Source organism: Falco punctatus (genome assembly GCF_963210335.1).
Source record: "Falco punctatus genome assembly, chromosome: 2".
Lineage (NCBI taxonomy): Eukaryota > Metazoa > Chordata > Aves > Falconiformes > Falconidae > Falco > Falco punctatus.
The window spans coordinates 62,723,160-62,742,605 of NC_137581.1; the positions used below are offsets into that span (position 1 = coordinate 62,723,160).

A 19,446-nucleotide genomic window follows, 5' to 3' on the forward strand; every position below is an offset into this window, starting at 1 on the left:
TCCCTAACATACAGGGCTACTCCACCTCCTCTCCTTATTTGCCTATCCCTTCTGAACCTTATAGCCATCCATTGCAATACTCCAGCTGTGTCAGTCACCCCATCAGGTTTCCGTGATTGCAGCTATATCATAATTTTCCGTCTGCACAATTGTTTCCAGCTCCCGTTTGTTGTCCATGCCTCATGCATTGGTGTAGATACACTACAATTGGGTTGTTGGTCCCACCACCTTTTCTGGGGGGGGAAGCTCAAATCCTATTTTTGAAATATGGAACAAAAGAGTAAAAGATGGGATAGATTATCTTCTTATTCGTTTTATATTTTCTTAAAAATATATTTACCACTCCATTGATTTTAGTATCATATCCTGATTTAAGACAGCTATAATATAACAGAAGTAGGTGTTCGTGCCTACTCTGGATATATGTGTGCCTATCTGCCACCCTACCTCTCTGTCCCTAAGAACCTTGACAACCTTCAGCCAAAACCCCTTTCAACCAAATACAACAAGGAGATAAAAGTCTCAAAACTAATTGAGTTTTTACAGGTTTAATGAAAGTCAGGGGCTGGGTGGAGACGAGAGACTTATACTGGGAGAAAAACTCCTATCGGCTATCAGAGAAACTGTGGTGGACAGAACGCTTGTGAGTCCTCCAGACCTTGAAAAGCTTTAGCTGGACTTTGCATGTTCCTAGATGCTGAGTTCAGTGAGCCATGAGCTATGAACTGAGACTTCATCAGTTCTCATTCTCAAAAGAACAATGTGTTTGTTATTGTGAGTATATGAATTGATGAAATTGGTAAAGGAGATACTGCAGTAGTTTTGCTTGCTTTGGGAAAATTACTTGATAACATTCAATGCCTATAAATATATGTAGAAAGTTTTTTGTTTGGTTTGGTTTGTTTTCTTTTTAAATTGGGGTCTTGTTTTGTTGTATAGATAATATGGTTTTATCAGCTGCAAAGAAACTATTAAAGTCAGGTCTTTGGATGTATCTTCTCAAGGCTTTCTCAATGGACCTGGTGAGGAAGTGTGGTAAGCCTACTCCAGCCAAGTCACAAAACTGACTTTTACCTTAAAAAAAAAAAAAAAAAAAAAAAAAAAGTTGCTTTGGGATGAATGATTTTTGCAAACACAATTTTCAACTATAATGTGACCAAGACAGAATTCAGTGTGTGTCTCCTGTGGGTTGAAGCTAGTGCATTAGCAGAAGCTACCATAATAAAACCTCTAAATTTACCTTTTGCATGGAAAATGTACTTCTAAATATTTCATCAAGGCAGCACTAAGTATGAAAGATCAAAGTTCAAGAAAGATACACGATAAAAAACCTGAATAAATATTTTATGAGCTAGGAAGTTACTGTATACTAAGTGTGGTTACATGTGAATAGTTCAATGATGAGTAGATGGATTGAAAGTAATGAAGAAATACAGGTGAATGTATGTGCACGTTTTTACAATTTTCATTTTTTCATGTAGTTCATGTGTTCAGTTAATTTCTAAGCTAACAGCTGGAAAAAAAAAGAATTAATTTAACCTTTGGTGCAAAGTAATAAGATGGCAATCAGCAGAGTGGACTCTCTTATGTAAAACTAGAAGTTGTCCATCTCTTACCTTCTGACTTTTTATCACTTATTGCCTAATGCATATTAAGTTCCTAGAAGGGTCCTCCCTTCCTTTGTCATTTGTAGTATTTTATATATAGGAAATGTTATGCTAAGAAAAAGTTAAATTAATTTTAACAGGCATTCATTAAAATTGAAGACATGGCCTAGAGCAGGACTCTGTAATGTGCAATTCCATTTATTTCCGTAAGTTATAGCCTAACAACTGCCTTAACTAAAAAGAGAAAGTAAAATTGTGGGCTATTTTTAAGTCAAGGAGAGTTACCTATGGGAATCAACACGTTTCTGTATGGGATTATCAGCCTTGGAGATAAAAGCCTCCTTGCCAATAAAAGTGCAATACAGACAGATCCCCCAATATGCCTCCCTCTTGCCTGGAGGAGCAATTTTAAGGCCTGAGAACACTGATGTCCTTTTGGCTCCTCACCTCTTTGTGGAAAATGGTCGTCCAGAATTACAGTAGAACAGATTTGTGGTTTTCTGATGGGCTGTGGACTTATTGTGAACGGAACTGAGGGCACTTTTCTTTCACAAAGGCAACAAATAAAATCATCAAATGGCAACAGTTTTCATTACCAGATGTCCTGGTCTGCCCATTTTTTTTTAAACAGTAACATCTACTTGTTCAAGCAATGACCAGAATCATAGAGTATGCAATTACTTGCAAAATACTTTACATGTGATAATAGAAGTTTTCTGCTCTGTAGAGCTTATAGTTTAAATAAGCAAAACTGTAACAGGTGAGAACTGAGATAAAGTGATTTCTCCAAGGTTGAAAAGAGTAGCCATTGAAGCTATAGCTGTATTGTTAGACAGGGATTTCCTTTTACTCCATACAAAATGAGACTTGAGTGCAGATAAGCAAAAATACACACAGATTTTTCTTTGATTTTGCCTAATTTCTAGAAGTAGAAACTTTAGTTTGCAAGACAGAAACTGCATGGTCATGTGCAGAGCCCTTGCTCAGATATTTCTAGACAGGACCTTAGATTTGAGACTAGATGTCGTGAAACCAAATTCAATTCTTTAATCACAAAACCACACTCTCTAGCAGAATGTACAGGTGTTTTTATCTATTCAACATGGAAGACATTTCTTATATAAGGAAGAGACAATTACATGTTTATGCATTTCATAGTAAATATTTGTGGAGCAAGGACAGAATTTTCTTTTCCTCATCGTGGATGAATGATACTCAGACTGCTAGGTCGTAGTGTTATTTCTCTTGATTGGTACCGTTGATATTGAATTACTCCACACAAAGAGGAATTATTTCAGCTTCAGAACAAAAGATGGAATAATTCCTAGCCCATCATCCATGCTCAGACTGGCAAAGTCAGTATTCATGTGGATTCTAAAGGGAAAGGAGCAAAGGAAATATGATTTTTGCTTAACCTGGATGATTACCTTCAGGCTATTGAGATAAAGACCTAATACCTTCTCTCCTTCCTGATTGCTGAGAAAAGGTTGGCATGGATGCTTGACTTCCGTGTCTATGCAAAAGAAAATGTGCAAGCTTACAACCCCATATTTAAGCATCGAAGAAGTAAAATTTGGAAGACCTTTCATTTACATAGTTCACCAATGTATAGGCTTCCAAGTTTCATGAATTATTGTTGGCGTTTCAATACAAGTGGAACTGTATATGTGAGTTTATGCATGCTTCAGTGACCTATTCCTTTCCAAAACAGTTCACTGCCTTATATAACAGGAAAGGCATGCAAATATTAGATTGTTAAGAAAACACTGATAGTGTTCAAATGTTTGACCAATATCTTTGGCATCCATTAACTATAAGAATCCCTTCTTTGCCTGCTTCCTAAGTGAGGTATTTCCAAGGCAGGTAGCTTCACATGTCAGTGAATTATTCCACATTCTCCCATTTAAGCATTGGAAGTCACTGGAAGATACTTACAACTGTCAAATGATAGAGAAATTTAGACATACCTAGTTGGGACTAAAGCTTGCTAGATACTCTTTGCTGAAATTGGCTCAAACTCAGAAAATAACGGGATTTAATGTGTATGTATGGGGAGTACGGTCCTGTCAAAGGCAGGTATCCCTTTGATAGCTAGTAAATAATTTCCCTCTATCAGCAGATTAGAGCAAGCTATTGTGTAACTAATGTCTCAACAGTAGATTGCAAATTAAATCCCCACTGGGTTTTCTGAGATGAAATCCCAGTCCTTTATGCTCTAAACCACTCAGCTTTTCCTCCTAAGCAACTTAATATAGATAATATTCATATCTGCATCTCATTATTCCTACATTTTATTGATACAATGTAATAGTTTTACTTTCTTTGTGGCAAAACCCAACAACTTACAAAACATGAGTAATACAGAAAACTGTTTTCCTCTTTTATCTTTTACCAAAGTATGCTGGAGAAATGATTACATGAGACATAGGACTTCTATAACACCTTTCAAGTAAAATTCTCAAAGCATTAAAACTTTAATGAATGAAGCTTCATAACATTTATTAGAAAAAAAATAATATCTGTTTATATCATTGCTTTAATTATCAGGGAGTGAGGGTGACTTTCTGTGACTAATTTTCGGATTAGATATCTAAACACAGGACAGTCATCACTCTCTGATTCACTGTGGACTACTTGCAGCTCTCAATCTGAATCTCTTGCAGTAGGTACAGAAAAGTGGGAGGAAGCCAAAGCACTGCTAGTAGGAGTTTAATGAGACTCATTAAAAAAGGCCCGTACTTGGCTAGCCAAAGATGCCCTATGCAGAAAATTACAAAGGAGGAGACAGAGCTGCTGGCAATACAGTTGCCATCCAGCCCATGCTGGGTGATTTTTCTCAGGAAATAATTGTGATTTGCATTACTGCAGTAGAAAAGGGGATTAGAAGAGTTTAGAGAAAGTACCCTCTATTCCTGTTTGCAGAATAAACTTTTTTACAGCCTGAAAGAAGCCACCTTAAACCACAGCCTTTTCATCTATGTGCCTGCCATTATCTGGATAATTTCTCACAATTTTAGGACAAACACAATATACCATGAATAATCTTCCATTTCAGAATCTCTGAAAACTAGTGTATTTTACTGCTGAAGAAGTTTTTTGAGGTTTCTGTTATGACCAATTTTTTTCACTGTAGCATTTCTCTTCCTGGTTTGCTCTTACAGCCTAAAATCATGTAACGTGTAATTTGCTTTAGTTTTCTGTTCTGACATGGAAAAGAGGCTTTGTGTGTGATTACCATAAACAATGTTAACCTGAATATTATTAGAAGAACAAATCAAGGCACATTTTTAAGTGAAAAAAGAATGGATATTGTCATAAACCTTCTTTTTTTTTTTTCTTTTTAAATGCTTGTATTGAAAATAAAATCAGACACTTAGCACTCCTCTAAACGTTTCCAAATCCTATAGTAAAATAAAGTAAAATAGAGGCTGCAGGAGACTGTGCAGCCCCAGGATCACACAGAAAATATCACTGTATTTTTGACATAATCACATAGTGTAAGTATCTACAGATGTCAGAAAGGATCCTGGAGCAGACAGACCCTTGGTCTGACCTGGTGCAAGATCTCTTATGTTCATACCTAGTCAGTGCTGAACAGGAAGGAAGCTGAGGAGAAGTAATTGCACCAACTTTTCTGTTCTTTTTTCATGTTCCATTTCTGAGACCTGCAGGCATTCCTTTTAAATCGCTAATTATTGTTTGCTTTCTTTCCATTGATTTGGATTTAATTTGTGTCCCCTTCATCTTGGCTGATACTGGAGTAAATTAAACACACCATACTGGTTCGGCTTAGTGCATTTCAAGCCCACAGTTTTTAATAATATCCCACCTTTAATAGTGACTGATCATTCAGGTAGACATTTACAGGAATTTTTTTTATTACAATGTCTTTTCTTCACCACTTGATGCAACATCATTGTTTGAAATTCAGCAGTGGTTTAGGAAGTTGTCTCATTACTGACAGTGTTGTGTGCTTCTTTGAATAGTAAACAGTCTTCAGTATTCTTTATTTATGATCCAGGATGCAGAACCATGAAGGACTTTGTTTAGGAACGACTACATCAGTCATTGTAAACCAAAGATACATTAATGTGAGAAATTAGCCATATCTGAGAGAGCAAGGAAGTTGAATCATAGTACACTTCCATTCCTGATGCCAACCATGTATGTGGCTATTTGGCAGTAAACGTCCTGTCACTTGATTCTACAGTTCTACAGGCATTTGGGACATAGTGGAGAGGGAAATTTGAACACAGATTTTAGTGAAAGTCTCTAATTACATTCTCAACCGAGTAAGAAATCTGTTCAGATGCTGTTAACTTATTTACATCCACCTCAGCATTAAGTCATCTTTTGCATAGAGCCTCAGTAGAGAATAATAGTTCCATTTCACAGAAAATGTCAAGATTGTGATGTTTATTTTTGTTTTGCCCTGGAATGAAAATCAAGCTATCTGAAATTCTGTGCAGAAATAAATATTCTTTCATGTCCAGTCTTTCAAAACTGTTTGGAAAGCATTGAAATGGATGGCCTCAAACATAGTAATTTTTTCTTACTGGTAATGTTAATTAAATGTTTTGACTTTTTATTTTGGACCTAGGTAAGTTCAAGACCGGCCATTTCAACACTGGTCAGGTTGTCATATAGAAGTATGTCTTCACAGCAACCAAAGATGCGTTATAAATAAACCAGGCTACTTCTAAACTCACTGGCTGAGGTATCCCAGAGCAATGCATTTGTGACTGCGCAAACTCCAGCCCCTCAGTGATGACCCAAAGTTCTTGACAGGACTCATGCCATTCACCACGAAACTCTATCGACCCACGTGTGTGGATTGTGTTCCAGTTCCAGCACCGGCATTTTGTGGGGCTGGATGGAGAAGCAAGAGAAGATAGCTGGAAAGAGACTAGGAAAAAGAGTTGGTCATAAACATGAAGGTGCCCTGACCCTCATGCTCTCTCCACACCGCTGCACTCTGCTGTTGAGAGGGTTCGAGAGTGTTTGGAAGTGGAGCACTGGAAGTAGGAGTAGCAATATGGGGCATCTGTGTTCTCCCTGGGCCCACTAGTGAGTAGGAAAATAAAGAGACCTTCAAGTTCAGTGCCCTTTTGGCTTGAGGTTTTCTATTTTAAAATGAAAAACAGGAAAATTATTTGTATAGTGCATTTTTTACAAGAAAAAACCCATGAAAAAATTAGACCTGAAGTTCCACATGTCATTTTTTCTTTTAGCTCTTCCCTTAAGGGCTGGTTGCAGTATGATGCTGACATACTAGTAGCATGTAGTGACAGTTTTTAGCCACAGGTTGGCTATATTTGTGCACAGTATGGGTGCTTATCACACTGCATCCATGACAGCCATATGTTTATGCTTTGAGGTTTACGGAGGTGTCATTGTCCATCACTGTATCCCTTCAAAATTAACTTTAAAAGAATCTAAAGAATATCTAAATTCAATTTTTATTTCAGAAGATCACTTTGAACAAATCGGTAATGTTGTTCAAGAGGTTTTCCAGTATAGCTGTCCCTGTTTGGTGGGCAGGATTACAGTACAGATGATCCAAATATATTCCTTGGATCGTCCCTCAGGATCCGCTCAAACAGTTTTTCTGCCGAACACAGTCACTTATGCTGACTTCTGCATTGCAGTCAGTGCCAGAGCTGGTATGAGAGAGATCCCGAAAAATCTCTGCAGAAGTATTCTGTGGGAAAAGTAAATAGAAGTGATGTGATGCTGTTGGCAGTAGCAAATCCCTGTCTGTTTGTTTGTTTGGGGTTTTTTTGTTTGTTTATTTTTACAATATTTGCAACTGTGTTTGAGGGGGAGGAAGGTTGAGACAGTGTCTCATCACATAATTCCTTCCCACAGCAGCTAAAGCCCAGCAGTAATGGCTGTTCTGTTACTGAGATACCACACACAAATGTAAACAAACATAAACGTTTGGCTTCAAAAAGAACTGCTGCATCCACATTAGTTAAAAGAAAACAGTTTAAAAAGAGTGGCTGCATTTCTTACCGAGTTGCCGCCTCCTTTTCCAGCACATGAGCAGTTTTTTAACCAAACAAACACAAGAAATAGACTTTGGTCAGCCAGTCAACACACCTAACAGTAAACATAACTATTACAGAGTAAAATCAGCTACTTTTTTCCATATTAGACATGAAAAGGTGGGGAACATAGGAATATGGAGGGAAGAAATGCTTCTCCTAAGGCAGGAAATTGTCCCAAGCAGTGCTGCCCTCTTTATTGCCCTCTGTGGTTAGTAATGGAGCTCAGGAAAGTCTGCAGAGATCAGTTTCTAGAGAAGATTGGTGAATGAAATCCCCAGTCTCTGAAACACGTACGCTGGCTGGACTCTAGCACACTTGCTGCATTAAAAAGGTGTTCCAAGTTCTTGCCCAAATACTATCAAGCAGCCTGTCCACATATCCTTCATCCATTACCACTATTTAAGAAGGCTGTTTCCTCCACTTCAGCAGAGCTGACTTTGTCTCCTGTTGGGAACAAGCCTAATTCGAACCATCCAGAGTCCTCTAGACAGGGAATGAAGGCACTTGTGTTGTCTCTCCCACCAACTCTGAAAGTTTACCTGACCCAGAGATGTCCCTAACATTACTTCCAGAAGAGAGGGAAAGGTTTGTAGCTTGTAATGATTGTCACTGAAATAAATGTAAAATAAGACCACTATCTTCCCACCAGCACAAGTCCATCAGAGAAGCAAGCAGAAAAAACCTTTCTGTTCTAGGTCCATACTCTCCATAGCTGTGAAGCGATTTACAAAAAAGTGATTGAGATGATGGTTCTTAAAGGCCGAACCAGACCCAGGAGTTCCTACAGCTGCTTCAACAACTTCCTTCTCGCTACCAGCCTTATCTTCCAAACTCTGGCAGATTGGGGTTGAGGTCACACTAACACAATATTCTTCAGAGGAGGTCTTTACCTCTAGCAGAGTGAGTTTTGTCACTTGATGTTCTTCATGGCATCTGTCTCCTCTCTTTGCTTTCCAGTCTTCATACAAAGCTTCCACAAATGCAGCTTCCGAGAGCAAAGAAGTGGTTTACGTTTCCATATTTGCCTGCTCCGTTGAAGAATATGGCTTCTGGAGTGGCTTGTAGCACTCTCTGATAACTCCACTTACACAGCTCAGAGATAAAGGGTGCTGGACGTGGCAGTACAAATTCATTGCTGCCTATCCTAGGAGCATTGTTGCAGGGGGAAATCCTGGACAATTGCCGTTATAAGGGCAGGCTTTGTGAGGTGAAATAAATCAATGGATAATTATTGCCTCTGATGGCAGCAGCAGCCGGCAGCACAGCCATGAGAGTGAGACACGCAGTACAGGCTAATAGGCTGGGGGAATCCTGTCTTGACAGTTTTCATCCTGCTCCATTTCTTTCAGCAAATAAGATGCATTTGCTTGCCTCCAGCTCTCAGTAGACAAAGTAAACAGTCATGCTACAGCAGGTCACAGTGTGACTTCGTGTGGGTTAACTGAACTACTCTGAAGCAATATGCATTTATCCGGTGAAAGGACACCCAAGACAACATGTGCTGAGGGTAGCTAGAAAATGCCATGGACAAGGATGTCTCGACAGTAAGTCAGAGCAAAACAGAAAATGCCAAGTGCAATTGTCAAGGTGCAACAAAATGCAGTGGTAAACACTCATGCCAAAATGAAATGGCCTGTTCTTATTTAACCTTCTTCTCCCTTTCCTTCATCCAAAAAATATCTGCATGATTTCTGCAGTTGCCATCTTCTTTTTTTTCCATCACTTCACCATATCCACTTACCACAGTAAATGTAACAAGTATTCAGGGTTGGCCACTAGGATTCAGTGTATTCCTGACTCTCCCAAGAGTGAGAGCACAGATCAGGATTTCCTTCTGTCTGCAACAACTTGTCTTTCATATGCTGGTTAATAGGATCGATCAGTTCTCTCTTATTCACATGTATAATGACAAGCTGCTTCATTTGAAATTTCCATTTTGCTGGATGCCAGCCATGGGTTTCAAGGAGATCAGGCTATTTAGCTTTTATATTCCATATCAGCCCAGGTACAAAAAGCTTCTCCTCCTGTAAGACATTAATTTATCTGCCACAATGTTTGTGTTTTCCAGATTTCATAGTTGTTAATGAAGTATGAACACCTGTGGATCTTGTTAACTAAAACCATGTATTGATTATTAGTTACAGAAATTAATGTTTTCCATGAACGAAAAAATAATATTTTACATTATTGTGGGATTTATTTAAGACATTAAATGATACGAAGGGGAACTATTTCCCCCTTTTTTCATATTTCTTTGCATAATTATATGTGTTACATATTTTTGTAGGTTTTGTTCCTTTGTGGAAAAGCTTTTAAGTTTTTTCTATAATATTTGTGGTTTCTGTTTCACGGGGCTGATGTTTTTTGTTGATCAGGACAGAGATTGTTTCTATTTTAGGACCTAGATACATCCTGCCTAGCTTGTGGCACTGAAATTCCTCAGCTGAGAACTCAGCCTTAACTCTCTGTTTAACTGATGAAAAGGAACATGCACCTTGAAAGAATGGTCCAGGTACAAGCCAGATCAGATTGGGGGGGTGTGTGTGTATGATTTCCATTTACACTACAGCAAAACTAAGAATCTGCTTTCCCCTTACTGTCAGGATGAAACTTTTGAATGCAGCTTAGCAGAAACTGTACAACAGTTCAGTGCCCCACTAGCCCCATCTGGTTTGAGGTTGTTTTTCTTCCATATTTTTCCTTTTTTACCTGAGATGGACTTAATATTGACCACTGATTGCTGACTGTGCTAACAGGTGCTGTCAAGGTGAAAGGCTATGTCTGTTTTAGTAGAGAGCCAGTGCTGGGGAGTGTCCTGGGAATGGCAGCTCAATCCTCTGCGCGGTCACAGTGCTAGAGCAGTCCCTGGCATGGTTTGGGACCTGGCAGGCTGGCTGCCCTGCAGATAGATCTGGGCATGGTTCAAGAATCGGCACAGGCCAGGGACTATTCCCAGTAGACAACTTGGATGCAGCCTCTCTGCTGTGAAGGGCAAGAAAGTGTAACAGTATAGACAAGGTCTCTTTATCATTTGCCTCAGGGCCAGAGAACAGGTACAATCACATCTGAGTTACCAGGATAGACAAAGCAAGAGGCCCTCTGTATTTACCCTGTGTGATGAATCCCTCGGTGCTTTGGCAGTGCTGCACAAAGCATCCAAGGTAAGCATGAATCTGATCCAAACCCCACTGAAAGCAGTGGAGCCCTTCTGTTGTCATTAATGAGTTTTCAGTCAGACTGTAAATGAGCACTAAATGTTAAAAGGAGTATTTGAAAAAAGATCATATGGGGACAGATATAGGCTATGGATATACCTACTTGTAAAGAAAGGAAAGCAAAAAGAAGGACGGGAAAAAATACAAACCAACCAGGTGAGTTACTGTCAGGCTTTTAATAATATACTGTTTTTCCATGTCTTGCTGCACAAAAAGTCTGTGGGGATTCCACCTAAATGCTGATATCAGTCATTGATTTATACTTCGCTTTAGGCTTTATTAAATAGACTAAATGCATATTTTCCTTACAAAATTAATAGTTTCTCAAAATGTTTCAGTATTGCACTTTAATCTGTCATCTGAATAGAGCCTATACTGGCCCATCTTCTAATTTGGTGATAACAGCATTAATTCAGGCTAAATACAGCTTATGAAATAACTATGATGTTTGGGATCCCTCATTTTATGTTTCAGAAAAAAGAGTTTTATAATAGGATATTTGGAAGTCATAGCTCAATTAAAAGAGTTTAAGTTATTCTTTTGAAAAAAAATATTTCTGTCATCTAGACTCTCAGTGCACTGGGTTTCTTTTAAGAGTGAGATAATGACTCAAAAAGGGAAATGAAAAGCAGATATATTAAATCATTTCCACGATTACCATACTCTCACTTTTATTTCCAAAATAAGTGAAATTTCAGTCTATCCTGTGCCTTATGACTTTGCCATGAGTTTTAAACTCAATCTCTTCCAGGAACACTGAGGATAACTAGCAAATGTGGATTCTGTGAGCTGCCTCTTTTGCATACCTTTCCTCTTACACTTTTCAAGTAATGTTGATGTAATCAATTATGGATCTGTTGGAATACAAAGCTTGCTTGTAAGGAATTTATTGTTACACTTTGATTTGTCATACTCTGATTAAAAGTACTGTACATGCTATTCCAGTTATTAACTATGCTGCAATTGAGAGGCAAATTATGTCCCCAATCCAGACATCCGTACATCCTTGTGGTCCATACATCCTCATTAACTGCAAGATTAGTCAGAGCAGAATTTGACTGTCACAGGTATCTTTTTGGCAAAGTCATTTTGCCAAAATAGTAATCCAAATGCTCTTCACTGTTGCGAAGTCTGTGGGTTTTCACTTAAAGCTTGTATTCCTTTTATAAACACAAACTCCCACCATGCTCTTACAGCTGATACCTCTCTGTAGGTAGTGTCTCAAAAGTAGGTACGGATGACTTTTGAAATAACATTTATTACTAGCTGGAAATTGTTAAGATGATGTTACTTAAAAAAAAAAAAAAAAAAAAAAAAAAAGAACATGGTAAATAATGCATCCATCTGGTGAGAACAGCAGAGCACAAATCTGAACAAAAAGCTAACATTCAGCACGTTGGTGAAGATGTTCAGCTGTAGGAACCATAGTTTTTTCTTTTTCTGTATCCTAAAGTATTTCTGATAGTTTCAGAATGTTGATGAGTAATGGGAGAGCAGTGCATACTTGTATCTGCAGAGATTCATGGCAGCAGGAGGAGGCTGACATTAATGTGGATAAAAGTCCAAACTTCTATATTAGGTGACTGGGAAAACATGAGAGTGAAGTGAATTTCAGACCAATACTTGATGGATAAAATAGGAATCAGTGGGGGTTTTCTAAGTCTTTAGTATTAATAGAGGGCTTCCCTATGTCTTTTGTAATTGTCCACAGTATGTCCATCTAAGATACCACTGCACAATTATAAATTGTGTGGAATATTGTGATACAAAGTCATGAGACATCTTTGTTATGCTCAGGGATATTTTGAGTAGTGGGGAGATGGGATGGAGAGACATAATCCAGCACAGAAGATAAAGTCAATGCCTTCTGGCATGTTAAAACTTATTGGGGAAAAAAAAACGCAATGTCCTGCACCTGGCAAGGAATTACCTTTTATAATGATATAGGCTGGGGACAGACAGTCTGGGGAAAGAGTGCTGGGGGCTCTGGGAGCTGGGCAGGAGCTGGCAGCGAGCCCTGGCAGCAGAGATGGCCAGCAACATCCAGGGCTGCAACAGCAGGAGCACCGCTGGGAGCTCCGGCCAGGGGGTGTCTCCTCTGGCCAGGACCTGTTAGACCACATCTGGGTACTGTGGCCAGTTTGCTGCTTCTCAGCGCAGAAAGATGCTGATGACCTGGGGTGAGTTCACCCGCATGATGCTCAGGGCTGGAGGGTGTCCCTGTGAGCAGCGGCTGGGGCAGTGGGGCTTGTCCAGCCTGGGGCAGAGACGGCTTCAGGGGCACCTCACAGCCACCCCAGTGCCTACGGGGAGGGGAGGGGGAGGGGGCAGCCGGGCAACAAGGTACAGCAGGCGTAAACTGAAACGAGAGGGGTTCAGGCTGGGTGTGAAACCTCTCCCCCGTGAGGGCAGGCAGGCCGGGGGGTGGGCAGAGGGACCGGCTGCCCGGGGGGGTGGGCAGGCTCCATCCTTGGGGGGGTTCAAGACCCACCTGGGCAAAGCCCTGAGCAACCTGGTCTGATCCCACAGCTGGCCCTGCTTGGAGCAGGGGTGCATGAGGGACCTCCTGAGCTCCCTTCCGACGTGAATTGCCCAATGATCCCAGATAAGTTTTGCAGCACTGGGACAGTTTGCTAGTTACACCTTGTTATCCTCTTGTTATCCTATTAATAGAAAATATTTTCTTGAGAAACTCAGCCATTTTACACAAAGTCCAAATTAAATAAGCAGTATTTGTTTGCTAGGGACACAGTCTGGCTACACCAGGAGTCTTTTAGACGTCAGCCAACATATGCAGCTACACTTTTTCTGTGGACTCACATGAAACTGCTCCAATGGTGATCCAAAGGAAGATGCCTATATATAGGAAATCAGTACAAGTATCTTTATATAATCCAGATTATTTTGAAACAAAATATAGGCTTCTTTCCCACCCTCAGGATTAATTAAATAAGGCACTATGACATATATTTTCTTTATATAGTCTTCTGTTTAGAAACTAAAGGGGTGCATTTCTTACAATGACTGAATAAAGCAAATGGGATAACAGATCTGTAGATAGCTGTCCCAAAAGATATGTTGCATCTCTGTCCACTACTTGTTTCTGCCAATCTAGCATGATATTTTAGCTCAATAGTAACTATCCACAATTCTTTGTAGTATTTCATTTTAGAGATACAAAGGAGAAAATATAATCTTTTATTTTCTGAGAACCCTTCATGAATGCCATGAAAAGATATCAATGTACCTGTGAAACAAAGGCTTCTGCAAACAGGAATGCAAGAAAAAGTCTTTCCACTTGCACATTCTCAAATGAATTGCAGATGTCAGGCAAATCAATAAATCTTTCGGATATCAAGAAAGATAAGGATCCCAGCCACTTCCCCCGAGACTCTTTATGTAAAAGGTGACACAATAATTATGTAGGTGGATTATGATCTATAGGCAACTGCACTGACTATTAACATCTAAAAGTGACATTTCCTTTTCAGACAAATTTAATATGAGCTGCAAAAATGCATTTTGCAGTCAACTTGCTTGTACAAAAGCTAAATCAGGCATGCTCTCATAATTGTACTGTATGCATTTTTCAGCTCAGACTCTGATTCTACTGCCTTTCCCAAGTCAGATACTGTGCGTAGAGCTGGCCTAACTTTTTCAATGCGTAGCACTTTTGCCTAAATATGCAGTTTATGAAACAGTGCCACTAAAACACTCCAGTCAGATCGGGCAAAAATGATCAGGGAATGAGGGCAAGGGATGGAGCAAAAGAACCATTGGAATGTTTTATTCTGACAGCTTGGAAACAAACTTCTTGACTTTTCAAGAAAGCTTTTTTTGTTAGAAGAGGAAATGTTAAGAAAGATTCAGAGTTAGATAACTAAAAGCTAAGCAAAAATAACAAAGACCTTTTCAATGAAACAAAACATTTCAAGTTAAACAGAATGGATACATAGTTTTCATTTAATCAATTCACTTTTTAAATGTTGGTACTTTGTAAACCAAGTGGGTTTTCTTCAGTTCAGGCATAAAAATGAAAAGTCAGCTGTGCAGTCAACATCAGGTTTGAAAATCTGCAGGTGAGGTATCTGTTACCTGGTGAGAAAATGTTTTTTCTTTCCCCTTGAAAAATGTTCATGTGCTCAAGACTCGTAAGAATGTATTCTATCTTTGGGAGAGCTGAGGATGTCATTGGCAGTATGCATGAACACTGTAATGTTGGGTTTAATAGCTAGTCTTTTGACCTCTGTTGGTTGTTACTGTCATTATGACAAAGCTTAGACAGACACAACCAAAAACAAGGATTACCTCTTTGAGAGCTGTCATAGAAGAAAAATTTCCATTTTAGAGTGCTAAATAGGACCTCTGCACCCAGGTCAGCCATAATATGTCAGCCCCGCAGCTAAGGCCAGCTCTCAGAGCAGGTGGAAGCAGTTAGGAAATCTGAAATGGATCCAAACAGAGAACTGAATTCAGCTTTGTCTTCTGTGAAACAAACCCGACTACAGCAAGCAAAGAGTATGCATATATTTTCACTGCAAAATTAAGAGAAACACAGAAAAGAGAGAAAAATCCATTTAAAATGTCCATAGCCTTGCCAGTGCAGCATTTCATGCAGCCTCAACAGCCCTGCCACACAGGGGTGGAGTGGGGATAGCCTGGCATGCCAGAACTGCAATGTGGGTCTCTCCTACCATCCCCATGCATTCACAGTCTTGACTCTGGGATACAAACCTGGCTTCAGCCCCTGAACTCCAGTGGGGAGCACCACTCGGGCACAGCTGATGGCTGAGCCCTGTTTCTTGGGGCTGACAAAGCCAGGCAAGCTCAGAGCCAGCTCCAGGCACTTTGATGTGAGCTGAGCTGTTCTGCTTTGCATGGATGTGCTGTCAGTCAGAGAGGAAAGAAGGAGAAGGGTTTTGCCCTTCTCTTTGAAGAAATGCCTGTGCATTGTACGTAGCTTGGGAACTCCTACAGGATCAGACCTCCTCTTGATGTCTTGAAGAAATGTAACTAAAAGGCTATGACAGAAAAACCTGGAACTTTATAGAAAATTATGATTGATGGATGCAGAGCCCTGAGGCAGGGTAAATAATGCCCACGGGGAGGCTCTGCTGGGGGGAACGCTGCTACATACAGTTTCGTATCAAAAGCCATTTTGTTTCTTGTGGTAGGAGACAGAAAAAATAAACCTCTGTTATAGCTGTTGCTAGTACCACCTAATGCAATGGTGAAAGCATTGCAGTGATGGCAGTGGTATATGAACGCATGCAAAATAGAACGTAATCTAAAATAGAGGAAATACAAACATTTGCTGAGCTTTATCATCTGATTTTTGTGTGAAAAGAAACAGTACAAATGGCATTTTATAATGCCTTTCACTTCCATAAACTTTAGATGGCTGCAAGTGGAACATTAACAATGAAAAAAGAAAAACCCTGCAAAAATCACTGGGTTAAACCTTCCACATTTATCACTGGACTCATGAATTTAGTGATTAATTCAATTAATGTGATAAAGTAATTTGGTTTCTCTGTGTTAGTTTATTTCTACTTATATGTGAAAGCCACTAGTTAATAGGAAGCTGACAAGCTTTTTCTCTGTTTGCATCAGGTGCTGAAACTAATCTGAATTTAAGGAGCAGGGAAGATCCAAATACATCAGGTATTGGATCAGAAACCCAGGATAAGAATGCAAATAACCATGGAACTCAGTCATCTAATCCACTGTCCAGTTCTGTGACTGCTGAAAATGGGAATTCAGTATCAAACGGTAAGCAATTTTTAATCCCAAAGCTCTTCTAACATGAAATTACCGAAGTGTTTCCTTGAATGAACTTTGTAAGATATAGTCAAGCTGGAATCTTCTGAGATGTGAAATATCTATGTTTCTGGAACTGGCTTAACTTTATATGTGTGAACTATAAACCCCTCTCCAATAAAAGCTGAATGTGAAGAAAATAAAACAGCCTCTGTTGAGGAATTTGTAGTTAGCTCAGCTCCCAGTCTATAAGCAGCCTGAGTCACAGAGGACTGAAATTTGAGATTTTTGATGCTATAATCAACACAAGTGGGACCAAAAATGGGAAATCAGGATCTCCCTTTGCTACAGGTGCCTTACTAGTGAATGACAAATTGTTTATCATTGCAGCAAGATGATCAAAATTGTGCAAGAGTAATGTCAGAAAGAATAAATCCTTCAAGTTCCTAAAAGCATAAATCCTAAGGATATAATGGCTGTATTGCATAAAATCACACAATACAAATACACAAGTATGAACAGGCACAAGACAAATAGAAAGTATTTATTTTGATCAAATACGCAGAAACAGATGTCTAAATACTTGCATGGCACTGGGTAAAGTTATTTTCATCCTGAAAACTTAAGGCTAAATATGGTTTGTGTAAGCAGAACAGTTGTATAGCCTTTACCATTAAGGGTAGAACTAGGCATAATACGCTTGGTAGTTTGAGAGCTATGCTGGAAAAATCAAAGGGAAAAAATATTAGGTCAAGGGAAATTCATTCACAGATTAATGCTGTGTTGCTTTCAGAAGCTGAGTTTAGTTTCTGGTACTGCTGTTAGTTCAGAATTTCAATAGAAGTTGCTTTTTCATTTTCTATAATGTAATCCTCTTCTTTAGTTGATTTTTAATATTAGGAGTCATATCTTTCTACAGGTCTGTGCTATCAAATGTGACTTTTCTGACACAAATCTTCCACACTCACCAGAGTTTTTAGTCTGAAAGAGCAAGCTTTTGTGCTGTTTCTTGTCCAAACAGAAAGAGTAATCAGAAAGCCTATAATAACCTTTTACGTTACAATGCTGAAAGTTGTGATCCTAAATCACCCAAAACAACAGATCCTCTGGTGGGAGACACTCAGACATGGCAGATAAAAGTTTACAGAAATTAGTTATCATTAGTACCAAACAGGATACAAAGGAGTGTGTAATCATTAAGTGGAATGTTGAAATATGACAACTGTAATAAGTGACTGAGGTGACCTAGCCTTCAGTTAGTGAAAGGGAGAAATTCCCCAGATATCTGACAGTTCTTTACCCCCAGTGGAGTGTGTTGTAGAGGTACTTACTCTCTGTAACCCAAGTGAAAATTAGAGTAGATAGAGACAGCCCATGGGGCCAAAGGAGCATTGTGCTGCATTGTGCCTAATGGTCATACAGGCACCTGTTCATCCGGCTTCGTTGGCACACTGCTGTCCCTCAAAGGATGCCTCTCTGGTTATTCCTTTTCATTTATAACTGAGGTCCGCTGCTTGTGTATGGAGATCCATGTGACTGGACTCACTATATAGTTTATGCAGATTGGCATAAGAGTAACTGTAAGAACCTGCCTGTTTCACCAGAAGCCTTATGCGTTATTCAGGTAAGGAGATTAGTCTTGTCTAGCTTTAGCTGTCAAGAAGGTAGCCATTCTAAGGAGGTCACCTGTGGGCTACACTCTGCTATATAGCCTCTTGACACTTACCACCAGGTCTAAGCACATCAGGCAACAAGTCGCAGAATGGGAGAGGTGTCGCAGCAGATAACCTGACAGGAAAGGGGCATGTCACCATGACACAGGCTACATACCGTTCAGCATACAGCCTTACATCTTGCCTTTCCTGGTGATGCCTCTTTCACACTCCAGCAGCCCATGTGTCAAGTGGAGTTGATCAGTAGATCCAGCCTGTGTGTGAACGCAGAATCATGGAGGCAGGTAGAAGGTCTGGGGGATTATGTGTGGCCACAGCTGTGAAGACGCAGAGACTCTGTGGTGTTGCTGTTGTTTTGCCAATACGGATGTTGGAGTTCAGGAGATGCAGGGTCTCCAGTTTGGGGGTAGCAAAGCCTATGAGACCAGAGGTTGTCTGGAACCACAGGTCTGCTTCTAGATGTCCTGTGAACTAGATTTCAATATTTGAGATGCAAGCTATTTACCTGAAGGATCCCAATAGGAGGATCTGAGAACAGGGCAGAAGTGGGAAATAGCAAGTATAGGAAGAAGATCAGGGACTGAGTGTGGGATCTTCCTTTGAAGCGATATAGAAAAGGCATTAAGGGAGTAAGTGGGTAAAGGATTGGGTTTCTAGTTTGAATACACATATTGCTTGGGACAAGGCCATGTTCTTGATTATGTGAAAAAAATTGAATGCATTTCTTTCATTTAACTTCTGCAGTTAGAGATTTTTGATTGAATCGTATTCCCTGGTATCATTTTCACCACCACATATAATTTCAGTAATAATATTAGGAAGCATAACCCTGCCAAAGAATTGCCAAATTAGACTTACTTTTGGTAACTTGAGAATAGTTGCAAGAAAGCCCAGTCCAGATGGTGTAATTTGTGCTCCAGCCTGAACCCCTGATTAACTTATGTTCCTGTAGTTCTGCCCCTGACCCATGCTAAACTGATGCTTCCAACCTTGTGCTGAATTAAGCAAGGTCTTATTCAATGCACAGCTGTGGTATCCTAATATTTATTTAGGTGTACGTAAAGGAAAACTCTCAGAATGTAATCAACTACTCCATTTATCTTTCCAAAATGCACCAAGCCTCTGCTTGCCATGTCTGTGA

The 19,446-nt window shown here is 39.6% G+C and overlaps 1 protein-coding gene across 4 annotated transcripts in view; it reads left to right on the forward strand.

Moving 5' to 3' along the window:
• MYO16 (myosin XVI) overlaps positions 1-19,446 on the forward strand; it is a 452,710-nt gene that overhangs the window by 413,240 nt on the left and 20,024 nt on the right. For all 4 annotated transcript variants that reach the window (XM_080377718.1, XM_080377716.1, XM_080377717.1 and 1 more), the window contains one exon: positions 16,486-16,644. In XM_080377718.1, the coding sequence (XP_080233844.1) occupies positions 16,486-16,644 (159 nt within the window). The remainder of the gene's footprint in view (positions 1-16,485; positions 16,645-19,446) is intronic.